We start from the raw sequence: 20,683 nt of genomic DNA on the forward strand, positions 1-20,683 counted from the left end.
AAACAGTAACTTACTTACACATTAGTATTTTAATGATGCATTTCTATGCCAACCAAATCCACATTTTGACAACTGTGAGATATTTTTCTTTCAAGGTGACTTTTAACTTAACTTTTTTATCAAAAGCCATGGGAAACTAATTACTGACAAGGGAGAAGATTCAAATCTATACTCCATGTTGTGAGATGAGTAAGTGTTAGATTCTATCCATCTGATTAAAGGCTGACTTTCTGGGTCCAGAGTGGAGCTAGACAGAAGTTATTCTTGCTCTGAATGAGATACTTTGTGTTGAGACAAATTCATGAAGTGTGAAGTGTGATTAAATGAACTTTAATATCACCTCTTTCCTATTCTGGTGAGGTTCAGTTCAGTTCAGTTGCTCAGTCGTGTCTGACTTTTTACGACCTCATGGACTGCAGCACCCCAGGCTTCCCCGTCGATCACCAACTCCCAGAGCTTGGTGAAACTCACGTCCATTGAGTCGGTGATGCCATCCAACCATCTCATCCTCTGACGTCCCCTTCTCCTTTTGCCTTCAATCTTTCCCAGCATCAGAGTCTTTACCAATGAGTCCATTCTTTGAATCAGGTGGCCAAAGTAGAGGAGTTTTCAGCTTCAGCATCAGTCTTTCCAATGAATATTCAGGACTGATTTCCTTTAGGATGGACTGGTTGGATCCCCTTGCAATCCAAGGGATTCTCAAGAGTCTTCTTCAACACCACAGTTAAAAGCATCAATTCTTCAGTGCTCAGCTTTCTTTATATTCCATCTCTCACATCCATACATGTCGGCAAAGTAATGTCTCTGCTTTTTAAGTGAGGTTTAATATGTTTGCTTTTTCTGGTGAGGTTAAAGTTTACAAATTCTTACCATCCCACCGTCCTACACAGGTAGGAACTGCTGGTGAGGAAAGGAAGTGATTGTCCTGCAAGTCTGGGCCTCCAGAGGAACCTGGCTTCCATTGACTTGTCAGAAGGTCAGTCTCAGCAGAGACCAGCAACCCAGCACTGCAGTGCAGCCCAGTTTTGATAGGACTTTTGGCAGTTATGGAGATGTTCATCACTGTGATTGTGATGCTGATAGCAGCTGTATATGGTCATCATGTGCTAAATTGTTTCAGTCGCGTCCATCCTCTTTGCAACCCCGTGGACTGTAGCCCACAAGGCTCCTCTGACCATGGAATTCTCCAGGCAAGAATACTGAAGTGGGTTGCCATTCCTTTCTCCAGGGGATCTTCCCAACTCAGGGATCGAACCCAGGTTTCCCACATTGCAAGCAGATTCTTTACCATCTGAACCACCAGAGAAATCGAGAATAGAAAATACTGAAGTAATCTATCAGTACATTGGCAAGATAGCTGGATGGAAGGAATGATAAACTAGAAGGAAAAAGCCCCTCCATGAAGACAAGAAACAGCACCCCCTGTGACTTAGACCAGGGGTCCACAACCTCTGGGATCTAATACCTGATGATCTGAGGTAGAGCTGATGTAGTAATAATAGAAATAAAATACACAATAAATGTAACAGGCGTGAATCATCCCAAAACCATCCCCCTACTCCCGGTCTGTGGAAAAATTGTCTTCCATGAAACTGGTCCCTGGTGCCAAAAAGGTTGGGGACCACTGACCTAGACTATTTTGATGTTGAGCAGACAAATGGTCCTTGTCAACCAGAGCAGCTATAGGTGTCTTAATGGTGCACACAGCGTGCACTGAGCTCCCTTTAGATCATAAACGCTGACAGCTCCCAAGGCTCCAACGGCTCCAATGGTCCCTGTTATATTGAGACCCGGGACATTACCTTGGCAGGGTGAAGGTTTAAAAGGCTCATCTGGAGGAAAAATATGGTGCCCTAATTGGGAGAATGGACTGGCTGACCTTGCAGGGAATCTCCAGCTCCTCCCTCTCAAATCTCCCATGGATGAGAATTCATAAAAATAATCCCACTCTAACACAAACTGGGAACCAGTCACCCTCTGGTACTTGCACTTAAATTGTTTTCAATTTACTTTGTCACTGAAAGGCAAAGTTGTTGAACCCTTAAAGTAGGAATATGCATGATTTTTCTAAGTGTAAAATAAACTTTAAGAATTTATTCTATAAAAGTTATTTATATATTACCTTATGAAATTATTTAAGTAGGAAAATAAACACAGTGCTTAAAAATTGCAAATGCCACAAGTCCTAACACATTAAATAAACAGAGGAAGCAGGACAAGTGTTTTGTTAATTGCTGCAGATTGAGAAACTGACAGCATAAGACTCAGATGGGAAAAGGGACGAAGCTGAGGTACCATGTGATGCAGCCACAGCCATCCCCTGAGAAGAGACTGGCTCGCATCAAGATGAGGGATGAGAAAAGGACAGGTCATAGGTGTATTTTGAAGCTAGAAGTGATGGGCTTTTTGACAAATTGGATGTAGAACACAAGAGAAAGAGAAGTCAAGGATGACACCAAGTTTTTGGCCTTAGCTGGAGGGATGGAGTCACCACTGACCAAGAAAAGAGAGGATGTGCAGGGAACCACAGTAAAGCTGAGATGCCTGTAGATAGCTTATATCTGAAATGTCAAGTAAGTGTTGCAGAATTAAGTCTGGCATTTTAAAGGGAGTCAGAGTCCAGACATACATTTAGAAATTGTAAGCATGCATTTAACTGTAGATGGCATGTAAAGCCATGAGCTGGACTGAGGGTAAACACAGCCTTGAGAAAAGGTGAGATCTGAGAACAGAGTTCTGGACACGGCAGTGTTTCCAGATTGTAGCAAAGGACTCATAGAGCGAGCGGTCAGAGCAGCAGAAAAATAGCCAAGGAAGAGCAGTGCCCTTCAGCCAGGTGAGCAGCGTCAGAGAGGCACGCTCACCTGTGCGGGAGCTGCTTGCAGCCTGAACGCATTGAGAACGAGGAGCCATCACCGGGTTTAGCCCGTGAAGCTACCCCACGAAGTCATGATTAACGTTAGCAAAGGTGCTTTTGGTGGAAATTGAGGGATAGAAGCTTTGTTCGTGTGGGTTGAGAATATTTATATTTATATTATAAATGTAAAAGAATATCACTTACATGTAGAAACTGAAAGTACGACACAAATGAACGTGCCTACAAAACAGAAACAGACTTGGAATAGAGAGCAGACTTGTGGTTGGTAAGGGGGGCTGCGGGAAGGGTGGAGGGGGAGTTTGGGATGAGCAGATACACACTATTATACAGAGGATGAATAAGCAACACGGACCTACTGTACAGCACAAGGAACTATATTCAATATCCTGTGACAAACCATAAAGAAAGAGACTATATATATGTGTGTGTGTATAACTGAGTTACTGTGCTATACAGCAAAAATTAACACAACAGTATAAATCAACTGTATGTCAATAAAATACATTTAAAAAAAAATAAAACTTAAAGAGAAAAGGGGATTTCTTGTTCCAGCAAAGACCCTGTTCCTACCTCTTCCAACTAAAAAGCCCAGATAAAACAAGCAAGCCTAGGAAGACTCTGGAATGCAGAAAGCAGGAGGGCGGCCCAGGGACCCTAGGTTGAGCAGCACCAGGTGCCCTGGGTTCCTAGGCAACAGACACCTTACTCCACTCTGACCTAGAACTGCCAGCAGCACGGACTCAAAGGGCTCCGAGGAAAGCCTGCTCCCTGGCCAGGGGACTGGGAAGGTTTAGCACTGGAAAACCTTTCTGGCAATATCCACTCTCCTTCAGCCACACTCCAGAAGGAAGCTTGCACCCCTTCCCACTGCTCCACCCCTGTGGCTCCACAGGGCTGAGCAAGGACCCAAGCTTCCACCTCACACCCCTGCCCAGGATACTGATGGCAGCCCCCGATCCCCGCATGGCATGGTGCTGTCTGTGCAGCCAAGAGGGGTTCAGCCTCCATGCCCGACTCCCCCGCCAGGGTGTCACCCGTGGGCTGAATGTGGAGCAGCATTCCACGCTGAAACTGATCGGTTCCTCTCACAATGAATGACTGAAGGCAAATCTTACATGCTGTCCCTAAACCTTCAACCAGAGAGCAATAATATCAATAACACAGTCGGTTTCTGAGATGTCAGGGAATTAAATGGGAAATTCTCAAGGAGCTCCCATACTTGAAACCTGGAGGATCCCAATAAATAAATGTCAGTAGCTTTCACAAGACTATCTTCTAGTTTGTATCTGTTGGTATTAGGTTTGTCTTTTGGTATGGGAACACATCCACGGTTTTTGCTAAAAAGAGATATAAACGCAGACTCCCCCCAAAATACAGCCCTTTAATCATAACTGGCAAGCTGCACTTCATCTTTGAGGTTACATCTCTGCCTCTTTGAATAAAAAGCTATTTCTAACGAGTGGCAAGTTCTCAGGAAAAGTCATCATTTATAAACATTGAAAGGCTTCTGTTGTTTTTCATACTAGCAAACAGTGAAGAGAAAGTACCATTGGCCAGAACTCATCTTCCCTTTCCTGTAAGTTTTTGAAGGCAATCAAATAGCACCGAGTCAGAGAGACACTTTTTTACCTCTTCATCTTTTCTTTGACTTGAAATTTAAAACTTACACTAAAGGCATAATGAAAAAAAAAAAAGAATAAACTGAACTTCATCAGAATTTAAAACTTTTGTGCATTAAAGGGCACTATCAGGAAAATTAAAAGACAACCTACAGAACAGGGAAAACTGTTCTTGCAAATCATATACCTGAAAGGGTCTAGGATCTAGAATCTATAAAGAATGTCTACAACCCAACAACAAAAAGACAAATGACCCAATTTAAAAATGGGCACACATTTAGATCCATAAGGCATTCTATTTCTGTGATCACTGCCTTTCAATTAAAATCTTCTGCTCAGCTTCGGAGGGGCTTCGCTTGTAGCTCAGTTGGTAAAGAATCTGCCTACAATGCAGGAGACCTGGGTTCAATTCCTGGGTTGGGAAAATCCCCTGGAAAAGGAAATGGAAACCCATTCCAGTATTCTTGTCTGGAGAACCCCCTGGAGCCTGCCAGGCTCCTCTGTCCATGGGGTCACAAGAGTCGGACATGACTTAGCAACTAAACTACCACCACCACTACTATCAGCTTTAGAATCCCCAGATAAATGCAGATTTAACAATCAATGCAACAGTGTTTTTCTTTAGGAGTTCAAAAATAAAGAACTCTGTGAAATATGACAGTGACAGGTGTAACTAGTACGTGCGTATACACATTCGTATACACACGCATACATTGATAGAAAGAGGGCGGAGATTTTAGTAGACATTTCTCCAAAGAAGATATGCAAGTGGCCAATAAGCACATGAAACCATGCTCAGTGTCATTAGTCATTAGGGAAATACAAGTCAAAACCACAATGTGATACCACTTCATACCCACTAGGAGACTATGATTTTTTTTTAAGGAGATAATACAAGTGTTGGTGAGAAGGTAGATAAATTAGAACCATTAGCCTCTACCATTTGGATGTGAGATGGTACCACCACTTTGGGAAAGAGTCCTTCAGTTCCTCAGCAGGCTAAATAGAGAGTCACCACACAATCCAGCAGTTCCATTCATTTTCGCCTAGGAGAAGTGAAAGCATGTCTGCATAAAAACTTGCACCTGAATGTTCACAGTGACATTATTCATAATAGCCAAACACAGAAAGTGTAGACTTCAAATGTCCATCAGCTGAAGTACTGACACATGTTACAGTGCGGATGAACCTTGAAAACAGATTGAGTGAAATACACGTCAGACCCCAGAGGTCACATATCCTATGATTCCCTGTATACAGCGTATCCAGAAGAGTTACAGACTGGTGGTTGCCAGGAGCTGGGGAAGAGGAGGTAAGAAAGACTGCTTAGTGGACACAGGGTTCATTCTGAGTGATGAGAATGTTTGGGACCAGACAGAGGTGGTGGCTGCCCAACTTTATGAATGTAATTATCAATCATTCATTTTTAGGTTACATTTCTATTATGAGAATTTCACTTCAATTTTTTACAAGAGTTATAAATTAAATGGAGGTTAAATTGTGGTGAGCCTTGAAGGATATGATAAAGGTTTTAGACTGGGTCCTTTAATAATACAGAACATTTCCTAAAGTATTTTTAAAACAAAGTTAACACTTAGGAAGGGTCAATTCTTATGTATGTCGTGTGTATCCAAGAGCAAAACATTCAGTTCAGAAGCAGAGTATTCAATCAGCTTGCTGTTCCAACGAGGCTCCCCAGTTGTCAAGACTGATTTTTCTCTCATCACCCCCTGCCCCCGCCGCCGTCATTTAATGAGACTGATAAGCAGGGAGGCTAGTTCTGTACTCAATTATATGTAATCACAGAAGCTCTTTCAATCTTTAAACAAGAATCATTTTATGAGCACCTGAGAGAAAAATGAGGTTTGGAAAAATGGTGATTTGTGATGACCTGGAGAGAAATAGACGCAATTAGTGAGGAGTGCAAAGCTCAGGTCAATGAGTCAACAGAGGCGTGGGGATAGAGAGGAGCAGGCTGGAGACAGAAATGAGTCAAAGGACTCAGGGGATAGCCTGCGAGTCCTGCCAGCTGCAGCCTGTAGGGACGTCTGGACAGGGCTCAGCTCTTGGAAAATTGAACTGAGGGACCTTGTTTCCTTAAGAGTCTGGCAAGTGGAGCCATAACTCAGGATGAAAGCAGATTCCTGGCTTCTCAGCCAAAAGCAGGCTCTGAATCTGTTGGGTTTTGTTGGGTCTATATAGTTCTCTGCTGCTGCTGCTAAGTCGCTTCAGTCGTGTCCGACTCTGTGCGAACCCATAGACGGCAGCCCACCAGGCTCCGCCGTCCCTGGGATTCTCCAGGCAAGAACACTGGAGTGGGTTGCCATTTCCTTCTCCAATGCATGAAAGTGAAAAGGGAAAGTGAAGTCGCTCAGTCGTGTCCAACTCTTAGCGACCCCATGGACTGCAGCCTACCAGGCTCCTCCCTAATTAGTCACATTTTTGCCTTCAGATCAAACAGAAGAGAAAAGGCAATTGAAGCCGAGGCCCTGAGGGTGGCTGCTGGCCACAGTGAAACCCGTCTCCAGTCACCGTGGCCCAAGAATGAGGGGCTCCAGTGTAGGGAACTTGTTTTTTTTTTTTTTCTTAAAAAAATTTTTTTTTAAATTTCAAACTCTTGTTTATGACTCAAAATTCTAATCTTTAGGTTCCCTAATATTTTCAGAGCTTTCCTTGAGAATCTTTTAGCAGACCCTGACTGATAACATTTAATTCTTCCAGCATCTGTTGAAATACATTATGTCGACTGGTCTCTCTGTATCGCTGGCCCCTCTGGGCCATTTGTTGTTGTTCAATTGCTGAGTCGTGTCCTACTCTTTCCGACCTCTTAACTGTAGCACACCAAGCTTCTCTGTCCTTCACAATCTCCTGGAGTTTGCTCAAACTCATGTCCATTGAGTCAGTGATGCCTTCCAACCATCTCATCATCTGTGCCATCTATTGAACAAAGTATTAATAGAGGATGAAATCCAGGAATTCAACTTATGCTGAGATATGAAGTTTAATAATATTTAAGGCATATAACCTTTTTTAAAAAGCCATTTATCTTTGCTATTACTGAATAAATATGCCCTTTCCATAGAATGCACAATCTCAAAACTAAAGGTTTTATGAAATCTAAATAAACAGAAAATAATCTTGAGGTATTACAAAGGGGTTTTACTTTTATGAAAGAGCATTTCCATTATTTTTTACTTTTTTTCTTGAAGAGTTTTCTGAATAGTCACAGTATGTTTTTGTCTGTCGTGCCCTTTACATGAAAGTATAGCAGTTTCAAATAAAATAAATTTCAGTTCTTTGCTTAACTGGGGAAGACTTTTTCATTTAGATTTTCTCACACTCCTCGTAGTTACAAAATGAGTAAAAAACTACTGACACAAACCCCTGTGCACAAATACTTATAGCAGTTTTCTTTATAATTGCTAAATCCTGGGAGCAACCAAGATGTCCTTCAGTAGGTAAATGGATTAACAAAGAGCAATACATCTAGGCAATGTCATTCAGCACTAACAAGAAATGAGCTCTTGGGAATTCCCTGGCAGTCCAGTGGTTAGAACTTGGTGCTTTCACTGCCATGGCCTGGAATTAGTCCCTGGTGGGGGAACTAAAATCTTGTGGCATACTCAAAAAAAAACAAACAAACAGTTTTCAAGGCATGAAAAGACATAGAGGAAACTGAAGTGCATTTTACTAGCTGAAAGACACCAGTATAAAAAGGCAGAATACTGTAAGATTTTACCTATTGCTTGCCTAGGGTTTCTCAGGTAACGCAGTGGTAAAGAATCCACCTGCCAAAGCAGAAGACACAGGTGACGTGGGTTTGATCCCTGGGTTGGGAACATCCCCTCGAGGAGGAAACGGCAACCCACTACCTATTCTTGCCTGGAGACTACCAGGGACAGAGAAGCTTGGTGGGCTACAGTCCATGGCGTGGCAAAGAGTCAGACACAACTAAGTGACTGAGTAAGCAAGCAGAGTCACTAACTGAAACAAGCCAGTATAAAAAGGCTGCTCCTGCTGCTGCTAAGTCACTTCAGTTGTGTCCGACTCTGTGCAAGCCCATAGACGAGAGCCCACCAGGCTCCTCTGTCCCTGGGATTCTCCAGGTAAGAACGCTGGAGTGGGTTGCCATTTCCTTCTCCAGGGGATCTTCCCGACCCAGGGGTCGAACCCAGGTCTCCTGTATTAGAGGCAGACGCTTTAACTTCTGAGCCCACCTATAAGACTTCCTAAAAAGGCAAAACTATGGAGACAGTAGAAAGATCAGTGGTTGCCAGAGTTCGGGGAAAGAAGGGTGAGTGGGTGGAGCACTGGGGACATGGCAGGGATTTCAAGGTGGGGGGCCTGGAACTACCTAGTACGAGTCTATAACGGTAAACATGGGTCATTATACAGTTGTCCAAACAGTGTATATCTCCAAGAACAAACCATACACAGTGTAAGCGATGTGTATGTAAGCCCAAGTTCACTGGAGACCTCCAGGGAAATTATTGCTCTCTGTATATAGGTGTGACGTCTTCCTCTCTCCTTTTCTTTCTTCCTGAAAGGAATACAGAAAAGAGGCTGGACTTGTGATGATGAAGTGGCAATAAAACGGCTTGTGTTAAGAATGGTGCCGGGAAGTCTTTCAAGGACCCAGGGACTTCGCTGGTGGTCCAGTGGCTCAGACTCCGTGCTCCCAACGCAGGGGCTGAGATTCAACCCCTGGTCAGGAAATTAGATCCCACATGCCACAACTAAGAACCTGCGTGCCACGAAGAAGATCCAGGATAGCCAAATAAATTAAAAAAAATTTTTTTAAAGGACCCCAGACATTCAAAGCATCGTGGGACCATTGCATCAACTCTGCACTGCTGACTCCTGATTTATCAGAAAAATTGGCCTCTATCAAAGGAGTTATATGGAGACCAATGTTACTCAGTTATTGCTTATTAATTACTGATAGGCTAATCTATTTTATGGTTAATTATCTAGGTTTATCAATATCCACATAGCAGAATTAAGGTTAAGTTTAAATTGATTGTGTTTGGAAAAATCCAAATGTTTGAGGTAACATAAAAATAATATCCAAATATAGCAATTGTTAAGTTAAAATCCTGAAGTTTAAATCCTGTGGACATAACTATAGAATTAAATATTAAATTCCCTAGCAATTGTATCAAAGTGTTAGTCCCTCAGTCATGTCTGACTTTCTGTGGCCCCATGGACTGTAACCTGCCAGGTTTCTCTGTCCATGGAATTCTCCAGGCAAGAAGACTGGACTGGGTAGCCATTCCCTCCTTCAGGGGGTATACCTGACCCAGGGATCATACCCAGGTCTCCTGCATTGCTGGCAGATTCTTTACAAAACTGTTTCAGGCCAGTTATCTTAATTATGGATATCTGTTTTAAGAATAAATCTACAACTATCAATATTTTTAATTTTGTGGGTTGAACTTTGTAATTTTTATTTTACAGAAATGTTACACAGTCATAAGAATTTCTGTTCTGAAAGAAACCTAGTGAAATTACTTATATAAAAGATCCAATTGGCTTGAATAACTTTTTTTTCTTAGAAAAATTATCTCAGTGCGCCCTCTGGTGGCTTTTCTCAAAATAGACTTTAATCTACTCAAGTTGAAAATTTACGGAAACTAAACAATTGATTGCAAGGAGATCAAACAAATCAGTCCCAAAAGAAATTAGTCCTGAATATTCATTGGAAGGATTGATGCTGAAGCTGAAATTCCAATACTTTAGCCACCTGATGCAAAGAACGGACTCACTGGAAAAGACCCTGATGTTGGGAAAGGTTGAAGGCAAGAGGAGAAGGGGATGACAGAGGATGAGATGGTTGGATGGTATCACTGACTCAATGGACATGAGTTTGAGCAAGCTCCAGGAGTTAGTGATGGACAGGGAAGCCTGGCGTGCTGCAGTCCGCCGGGTAGCAAAAAGTCAGACAGGACTGAGCGACTGAACTGAAACAATTGATATGAAAATAGGTACAAATGATAAACTATGAAAAAAAACTCTCTGAACTCTAACCGCCTGGATTTAAAGATACTCATTTATCCCTCGGTTCAAAAATGTTCATCGAGTATCTGCTGTTAAAGATGAAAAGTGAAAGTGTTAGTCACTCAGTTGTGTCTGACTCTTTGTGACCCCGTGGACTGTAACCCACCAGGCTCCTCTGTCCATGGGATTCTCCAGGCAAGAATACTGGAGTGGGTTGCCATGCCCTCCTCCAGGGGATCTTCCCACCCCAGGGACAGAACCCAGATTTCCTGCATTACAGGCAAATTCTTCACCGTCTGAGTCACCAAGGAAGCGCCCCCTACCGGGAAAGAGTTCCCAAAAAAGACATTCTGTTCCAGCCTGGGGAGCATGCAGTTCACGGACCCTGACATTTCTCAGAGATGCCAATTTACCTTTTCTTCCCTTTCCCCATCTTTTTTTCTTTTCTTTTAATTGATATGATAGAATATCTTTGTATAACCCTATGAGATGTGTTTTAAATACATGTAGCTTGCCCTAAATTTAAGGACAGTATCCTCCATTGTGAAACTGCTCTGTATAAAGAGGCGCTGTTAACTTTCTGGTCTGCTTCAACGGCGCGCCTGGGCCCAGGTCCTTAGGCACAAAACATGCAGGTTATAATGTACCTGGTACTTTGGGGGTTGAGCTCTACATGCAGCAGGCTCTGGTCAAAGAATTTTTATTCTTATATAAACTTCAACAACACTGCACACTTTCAAGACTCTGCATGAAGACTGAAGTTTTACTGTTAAATCTTATCTTCCCTTTGTATGTGACATGGCAATAGTAGGTATATCTTGCCTGGTCCACAGATTATTTCAAAGACATCCATGTTTTCTATGGTCTGATAACTTCAGGTTACACACTGCAACCACGTTCATCTCTGCTGGAATAGGATGAGACAATTCCTAGAACAGGAACCAGATAGCTCTGATTGGTCCTCATTGGTCTTTTGGCCCTTGTCAAATCGACTCACTTCCAGTATCTCACTTTGTATATAAAACGGGGACCAAAGTACCAGACTGGAAGGCATCCTCATAAAAGAGCCTTAGGAAAGCAGTCTCTGACACGTTCCTTAGCTGGACAAGGGCAATGATCCTACAGAACGATCTAGCCGGAACATCGCTTGCTGCTGTTTCCCCAGCATGTTGCTGAGGAAAGGAGTTTTCAGGAAGTTGAGGGGTTTTCTAGTGAACTTCTCTGCCATGACCATTTGTGTGCCATGTCTGTGCATTCTGCTAGCTGAAATAGCAATGTGTATGCTGACAATTTAAGCCATTTCTCTTCCCTTCTCACTCTCCACACAAGCTGCTCAAATATTCAAGAAATGAATGAAATAACAAGCTTATTATCCTTTTTCCATCCAGCATATGACCCAGGGCTTTTGTGCTAATTAGCAGTTTTACATCATTTTCACAATCAACCAAAATAAAAAGGTGAGGGGATTTTACCCTTAACCTTAGCCTGTCAAGTTCTTCTATCTATTCATTGCTTATCCATTAGATAAAATTTCCCTGAAGGCAGTGTTTTTAAAATTAATGACACATAAATGCTAAGGTGACTGAATTATGGATCCATGTTCTCAGAAATAGAATATTAACTCATTCCACACAGAATGTTTAAGCTTTTATTTTAACCAGAGCTTCCTTGCCATGGACAAGCAGAATTTCTGCATTTCTCTAGAGAATGCCTAAGCACATACATTACATAACTGTACTAAGTAAAACCAAGTAGACATTTTATAATAACAGAAGTGGTAGAACCAAACAACAGTTTACAGGAAGACTGCAAAATTTCAACATAGAGTTAAAACCTTTGCAATGCAGTGAGGTGAGTAAATTCTACTGTGGCATGGCTACTGGCATAGTTATTTTGCTTGGTACCTAAGTCATAAGAAGGTAACCTGAGACTTATAGCCTGGAGTTCTACATGCTATTATGAAGACAACAACCTAGAAACAATGATACAACAGTTTATCCAATGATGTAGAAGGCCAGGAGGAAACAAGTACTGGGTCCCATTTAATCGCACACACATGCAAGGATGCCAGACCAGGCCTGGCTGCATGGACAACGCAACCGTGTCAGTCCTATGTTTCTTCCAGTGATCTTCTTGTAGATTCAAAGACAACCAGGCTGATCCGTGGGTATGTATGTGGCAGGGGTAGGGGGGCAGGGGTGCGGTGCCATCGATAGGCAGGTCACACGGCTCTGGCCTGATGTGTATGCCGAGGATGTCAAAGTACAGTCACTGAGTTTACGAAGACAGATGAGGCTTCAAATCTGGGTTTGTGGCAGAATATTCACTTTGCTTTTTGTCCATCACCTCAAAGGATGAGCAGTTACTCTACACTTACATTTTTAACGTTGAAAAACTACTGAGGATTCACAAAATAATTTTGTGAGTCACAAAGAAAGTAAATAGAATGTTTCCAAGAAATGTGAAAGATACTAAAATGAATTTGAAGAGGGCTCTGAAACCCACCAGCAGAGCCATCAAAATGCACTGGGAATAGAAAACCATATTCTGAAGCTATTAATACTATTACTTGTCACTCAAGGTATGTTTCTAAATTTACATTTTTCTAAACTGATAGCTATGAATCACCCCATTGTTCCTAATAGCTTTGAGAGCCAAGGAAGCAATTCTTATCCATGAAAATCAGGAAGGGAGTTAGTGTCTTCCTTGGGGCGGGGGGTGGAAAGAACTCCCTTCCTGATTTTCCATTTCATTCATTTTGTTAAAAGTATTTTAAAGCTAAGAGAAAGTGGCTAATGTCCATTAATCTAACTTAACAAATCCTGCCACACCAGCAACACTACTTTAGATCACACCTAATCCTGACTGTAGGAAACAACTACTTTTAGAAATTTTCATTCCTGTTTGGAATTCATCCTAAAGGGAAGAAACTCTTTTAAAACACTCATTAATGTCTGGAGTCTGGTTAATGCTCTGCCCTCAGGTCTGAAGACTATAGATGGCTGGGCAAAGCCAATGTCAGTCCTTTCTATTAATTCACTTTTGTCTCCTATAAGTAAAGATAAAATAAAGACAGGGTGCTGTCTGGTTTCCTTTCTCAGCTTCGACCAGACATCACCCAGGTCCCTGTGGAAAGGAACCCAGGAGATGTTATTATTATAAAGTCTCATCATTTCAGCTCCCTCTGAGGCGAAGAGGATGAAGCATATGAGGAGAAAGGGAACGCTGGAATGGATGCGCATCTCCCCTTGATCTCATTAAGTCCACAAAAGCCTGTGAGATTAGTACACGTTTTAGCACGCGTTTTTGTGCACGTTTTAGTACACACAGCTTTATAAAGTTCTCAACCTAGAAAAGCAATATGCACACAAAGAATTGCAACGAACTGCTCCAAGCTGTACTAGAGGTCGTCGGGGGCAGAGGGGCGTAGGGGGACTGAATCCCTCTGCAGAGGGAAGCAATGACGAGTAACCGAGCCAAGGAAAGAGCGGCTTCGCAGGTGCGCTTGCTCACCTGTACACACAGCGCTGTTTGGGATGCTCGGCGCCTGCAGTGGCTCCACCAGGGGGCGCCGCAACCCTGCCGGGGACTCGGCTCCTGGCCTTTCCAGAGGCTGGCGCGCGGGGCTCCGCGGTGACCACAGGAGTGGGAAAGTGGAAAGGCTAAGAAAGAAGTGGCTGGGACACGAAGGGTTTATCACCGCTTTTATATTAGTAACTGCTGTGTAGACATCACAGCCCATTTCCATCCTCCTTCACCCAATGCCCCGCTTCCGCTAGACGCGCGCGCGCACACACACACACACACACATTCACACACACGCGCGCACGCACACATTCATCCCCTGCCCCGCCACCCGAGCTGCTCTGTGTCCCCCGCGAAGCCCTGGGCGGCCTCAGCCTCTCTCCAGCTCGGCGAGGTGGGAGCGTCCGCGCACACCCGTACCCTCTTCCCCCGCGGTGAGAGCGAGCGCAAAAGCGCCAGGGGCCCGTGCCAGGGTGCTCTCCAGCTGGAGCAGCGCAGACGGTCGCTGCTGGAAATCCGAGAAGCCTTGCGTGGAGCCGACGCCAGGGCGCCCGCAGCATCCTTGGGCCTCTCCCCTGACGGCGCCGAGGGCTCCTCCTAGATCCGGGCTGCGCTCGGCTGGGGCGGGAAGCTAGAGGGGAATGGGAATAGGGTCTCAGCATCACGACCCCCTTCCTCCTCTCCTGTGTCAAGCTTAGGGGTTGCCTCGGTGCCCTTTGGCATTAGGCAGCCGTCTGTGCGCTGTCAGCCACAGCAGTCCCCAAGCTCCGCGCGCTCCCGCAGCACCCCGAGGCCTCGGCAAATTCATATTGCGCGCGCAGCCACAGAGCTTCCGAGGCCGGAGGTCCCGGGACAGGCCCAAGAATCCGCATCTCTAGCAAGCTGGGAGAGGGGTTGCGGGGCTGGCGCGGGTCGGGAACCACCCTGAGAGACCCCGAACGCCGGCTCCTCTCTGTCGGGCTCAGGAGGCGGCGCGGCATGCCAGCAGCTGGCGGAGGCTCCGGCGGAAGCTGTCGTCCAGGAAGGCGTAGAGGAAAGGGTTGAGGCAGCTGTTGGCGTAGCTCAGGCTGGTGATGAAGTAGGACACGGCGATGACCAGCGGCGTCTGCGGGAGGTCGGTGGTGAGCGCCACCACGGTGCTCAGGTGGTAGGGCGTCCAGCAGAGGAGGCACACGGCCAGGATGGTCACTACAAGGACGGTCACCCGCTTCTTGGCGCGGTCCAGGGCCTTGGCGTGGCTGTCGAGGCGTATGGCGCGCAGCCGGCACAGCAGCGAGGTGTAGAGGACGCAGATGGTGGACACTGGGATGGCGAAGCCGAGCACCAGCGTGTACAGGCGGCTCGCGCGCCACCACAAGGCCTCGGGCTGCGGGAAGACCAGCACGCACTGGCGCCGGCCCTGCTCCTCGTCGAGCCGCGCGAACACCGCGAAGGGCAGCACCACCAGGGTCGCGACCCCCCAGACGGCCAGGCTCACCGCGCGCGCGGCGCCGTACGTGCGGCCGGCCACCCGGCGCGACTCGGCGGTGGCCAGCACCACCAGGTAGCGGTCGGCGCTCATGACCGTGAGGAAATAGAGGCTGGAGAAGGTGTTGTACTGGTCGACGGCCACGACGAGCTTGCATAGGAGTTCCCCGAAGGGCCAGCGCTGCAGCAGAAAGTCAGCGATGTTGACAGGCAGCACGAGCGTGAAGAGCTCGTCGGCCACGGCCAGGTTGAGGATGAACAGGTTGGTGACGGTCTTCCTGCGCGGCGCCCGCAGGAGCACGAACAGCACCGCCGAGTTGCCCGCCAGTCCCACGGCGCAGATCACCGCGTACACAACGGGCACGGCCACGGCCAGCGGCGGCGGCAGCGGCTGCGGCGGCCCGGACGCGTTGGGGCAGACGAGCGTGGGTGCGGGCGCCGGGCACGACGTGTTGGCGCGGTCCGGCCCCCAGTACGACGCGTTGTGCATCCTGGAGAGGACAGAGACTCAGTCTTCGCCGCCGCTGCCCCGCGGGGGCTCTGCGGTCCCGGGGACCCGACCCGCGCTCCGAGCTAGTCTCCGGCCTTCCAGGGGAGGCCCGTTCCCGCCGCCCTCTCCGCGCACCAGCGCCGCGGGGCTGCGAGGCGGAATGGACGGAGGGCACCCGCGCAGCTCTGCGGAGAAGAGCAGTTCCGAAGGGAGGGGGCGGCCGGCTCCCAACCTGCACCACGTGATCGCTCTCGGCCACCTGTTGAAATCTTCCTCTGACCCGTTGGCTACATCAAGGAAGTGCTAGAGAGAAGAGTCCTTACCTTTTACAGGAAAAACACAAACCCACTTCCCCTACCTGAGCTCCCACCCCGCCCCCGGAGGTCCGAGTCAGCCCAGAGAGTCCTGCAGAGGCCAGCTTGCGTCCCACGAGGTTCCGTGCGCCCCGGGGAGCAGCGCGCCCAACGACAGCCGCTGGCTCACCCGGCCGATGCGGGGACCGGGTCTGCGTCTCCGCGAGCTGGCCGGAGAGGCAGCGGCAGCGCGGGCGGGCTGCGCGCCCCCTCCCGGTGTGAACCCCGAGGCGTCCGCCGGAGCCTCCGCGGGTCCCGCCTCGCGCCTGGCAGCCGTGGGCTGGTGCAACCCAGACTGCGTTCCCTGGAGATCAGACCGCCGCCCCTAGCGCTCAACCTCAAGCAGAATAGGTCTCGAACCGAGAATCGCATTACCCGAAACTTAAGGAATCACTTTCTTCCTTCCAGGAGTGTGACCTCACTCTGTTTGAATTAATGAAAAACTCTTCTGTTAAGACTTAAATGAAAGAAAAGCAAAGTTAGAGTCTGTTTTAAAAGGAGAGCAATGTAGTCGAGGCTCCCATTCCAGTTTTTTTTTTTTTTACACTCTACCCCCAATTTATTGTTGTTTAGTCGCTAAATCGGGCGGACTCAGTGCGACCCCATAACTGTAGCCGCCAGGCTCCTCTGTCCATGGGATTCTCCAGGCAAGAATACTGGAGTGGGTTGCCATTCGCTCCTCCAGGGGATCTTCCCGACCCAAGGATGGAACCTGGGTCTCCAGCAATGGCAGGTGGATTCTTTACCACTGAGTCCTCTGGGAGGCCCCGTAAAATAAAAAAATATATTGAATGCTACAGAAAATGCTCACCGCAGTTTTAGAAAGCTACATTTAAAGCAGTAAACAAAACATTTAAGAAACACAAAAAAATTTAAACATTTTCTAAAAGTTTTTAAAAAAATTCCTGTTTTCTTCCTCCACCATCCTTTGGGAGAGCCAGCAAATTCCAGCTCAGGAGTCTGTCCTGCGTCCCTGGGATAAGTCTCCCTTTCACAGGAGCAAGAGTCCGAGTAACATGCATGTTTGGCCCTTTGTGATGCCTTGGTAAAGGAGAGGGCCTAAGACACTGAGGAGGAGGCTGGAAGCAGCCAGTGGAAGCAGCTTGGAAGGGGCAGAGATCCAAATGCTCCCCCTGACCCACTCAGTCCTCTTCCTACTAGAATCTGTATGATTTTGATTTCCCTGCAGTTTCATGCTTTGTGTGAAAAAAAATGACAAGAGAGTCAGGCTACGTCCATGAGCAAAAATGTGACAAACACCACATGATGTTAAGTGAAAGAAAAAAATATAAAATATATAGCACAGATAGTGTGCATATAACACACACACACACATATATACATATGCATCCCCGGATAGGGAAGATCCCCTGGAGAAGGAAATGGCAACCCTCTCCAGTATTCTTGCCTGGAGAATCCCATGGACAGAGGAGCCTGGCAGGCTGCAGTCCACGGGGTCACAAAGAGTCACACCTAACACATATGCATGTATCTGTCTATATGTATGTGTATATATAAATATATAACTGCTTCATTTGCAAGCATTTGAAGACTTTCTAGCTTTTAAATTACTGATGTCCAGCTTAGCTGCATGTGGACAGAGACCAAACTCAATATGATCTCAATTCATTGGCATTTGTTGAAACATTACCCTGATACCGAAACCAAGCAAAGACCTTACAAGGAAAACAACAAATTCATGAACAGAGATGAAAAAGACTCAACAAAATCTTGGCAAATTTAATCCAACATTGTGTCAAGAACATTGTACAACATGACCACATGGGATTTACCCCAGGTATACAAGCTTGTTTTCATTTAAAAATCCATTCATATAATCTATCACATCAACAGCCATTTGAAGAGAAATCACATATCATATGCATAGAAATGGCAAAAGCATTTGACCAAGTTCAACCTCCGTTTATGATAAAACTCTCAGCAGAAATAGCGAAGAACTTCATCACCTGGAGAAGGAACATTACCCAAAATCCCTTCGGGTAACATCACATTTAATGAGAAGCTAATACACACTTTCCCCCTAGATTGGAACAAAGCAAAAGTGTTCCTTCTCACCACTCTTTTTCATATCGTAGTGGAAATCCTAGCTCATGCAGTAGGAAGTCTTTCTTTTTACTTGCCCCTTACCTGCCAACAGAACTCAGGGGAAGGTCCTCGCACACAAGGGCACTATCCCCAGAGATCTACAAAGAGCATGGGGTGGGGGGTGGGGGTGGGAGTTGGATGGGGCCAAGAGACCAGAGTCTGCTCTGTGTCCCATTATCCCTGCAAGCCTCACAAACATCTGTTCACCAAACACCTGCACGTCCATCTCCATGTGAACTGCCTCATCCTTGCTGAAGTGCCCACCTGCCCCCCCAGATGCCATGGAACCCTCAACTTGTCCTGGGGCCTCAGAGGACTGGGGCCCTGTGCGTATGTAATTAAATCTGAGTTTCTCCTGTCAGTCTGTCTCACAAGAGTTTACTTCCTGGACCAGCCATAAGAACCTAGAAGGAGTAGAGGGAAATGCTTTTCTTCTCAAATAGCACTCTAGTATCAGTTTGCTTTGGCAACTTATGAAGATAAGATAATAAACACAAATTGCTCCTAATGTGTCTTCATATTGGAACCCTGTGTGCCATAAGCATCATTAAGAGTGAGAGATGGGCGATGAAGGTGCTGGCAGCTTCAAGACAGAGGGCAAAAGTGTATGTATAATGCTGCTTTGTTTACCCAGATGTTCCCCAGAAGACATTTCCAGTAATAAAATAAGTTGCAGCATTTTTCTGTGTTCATTTGTGTTTTTTTGAAATAAAGCTTCTTGGAGCTGCTTGGTTATTACTGTTTCAAAATGAAATGCTTTGATGACACTAAACAGATGACAGCACTTTCTGATTTTTGTGCATTGTACTCCCGAGGGATTCACAGAAGGAAACAATGATCAAAACAAAGTGGTCGCCGAGTTTATTCATCAAGTTGTGGTGAGGGGTGGGTGGGGGAACAGACAAAGCATGAACTCTGTTATAAAATACGGACTTTGATCAAAATAATTGATGGATACTGGTTCATTGATTGTAACAGATGTACCACACTGGTTCAAGATGTTAGTAAGAGGATAATTCCTCATCATTATACTGGAAGGCAGGTCAGTAGCACAGAAACTCACACAGCAGTAGAGTTGAAGTCGGAAATATGATACCTACAGGGACCAGGCACTTACTGGCCAACTCATGGCCGATTACATGTTATCCCAGGCTGCCGTGTTCACCCAGGAGAGGCTGGGTGCTTTTCTGACCAGGCTGACTCATCAGCACTTTATCCAATAGAACAAGTGTTCTGATATTTAGTTCAAAGAGTGAATCTTAAAATTTTTATGTCTTCTTTCATCCAAGAGTTTATAATTGTTCCATTTAAAATCTTGCTGTGTCGTTTATTCACCTTCCTCTCTTCTCTCACTAATAGTGGCCCCGAGCACTCCTAATTTCTCAGTCAGCTCTTTCTGGTGGTAGTTGAATAATTTATTTCCTTTACTTCCTGATGGCCGGGGTCAAGTTCTCACAGAGTCGGCTGGAAGAAAATATCACCAAAATGTTATCTGAGATTTGTCTGCCTTAGGGTGTGGAAAATGCATCACATATACAACAGTCACCGAGGAATCCTAACGCAGAAGACAATGTGTAGAGCACCGAGAAACAGGATGGCGAGAAAGCAGCGGTCAACAGGGCCAAAGAGTTCTGCAAGGTAATCATAAACCCGAAGTGGAAAATGCTAGAACAAGGAGGTGAATCCTGTTCTAACTGTTCTCAGAATCCTGAGTATACTAACGTTAATCAGGAATGCCATTTCGTACCGCAATAGGCAGAATTCCATAGACTGGTTACCTGAGAACATTTCTTTATGTGGATGCTTCCCAAGAAATAAGCATGCTTCAGAACACACCTTAGAAAATGCACCAAAGAATAAAGTGCCATAATAAAGGTGAAGTAATACTTAAGCAAAGTCTGGTGGGAGTCCATGAGAAGAATTGTTCTTCCCAGTGGGGAGAAAGCAGGGGAGGCTCCACTGAGGAGGATCTCTGAAGGATACAATGAGGATAAGATGATAGGGACAGTCCTGGTCAAAGAGCGTCAACAATAGAATGATACATGAAACTGCATAGTGTACCTTGAGGAGAGAATAATTTTGACATTCTATTCCAGGAAAATAGGAGAATGGTGCACCATTGACCAATGATGGGGAGAAAGAAACATAAACTTTGACCAGAATGACCTGGAAGATGAAGGAAGTGGAATGTGGGAGACAGAGGTAAGGGGCTATTTGGGATTTGTTAAATGTGTGATGAAGTTCTTGG

General features: G+C 45.7%; 1 protein-coding gene across 1 annotated transcript; it reads right to left on the minus strand.

Moving 5' to 3' along the window:
- NPBWR1 (neuropeptides B/W receptor 1) lies at window positions 14,981-15,976 on the minus strand. Its single transcript, XM_018058126.1, has one exon. The coding sequence runs from the start codon at window positions 15,974-15,976 to the stop codon at window positions 14,981-14,983; it is 996 nt and encodes a 331-aa protein (XP_017913615.1).

This window comes from Capra hircus, chromosome 14 (genome assembly GCF_001704415.2).
Source record: "Capra hircus breed San Clemente chromosome 14, ASM170441v1, whole genome shotgun sequence".
Taxonomy (NCBI): Eukaryota; Metazoa; Chordata; class Mammalia; order Artiodactyla; family Bovidae; genus Capra; species Capra hircus.

Excerpts from the sequence above, each read along its gene's own strand:
- NPBWR1 (XM_018058126.1), bottom strand. The coding sequence starts at position 15,976 with ATGCACAACGCGTCGTACTGGGGGCCGGACCGCGCCAACACGTCGTGC.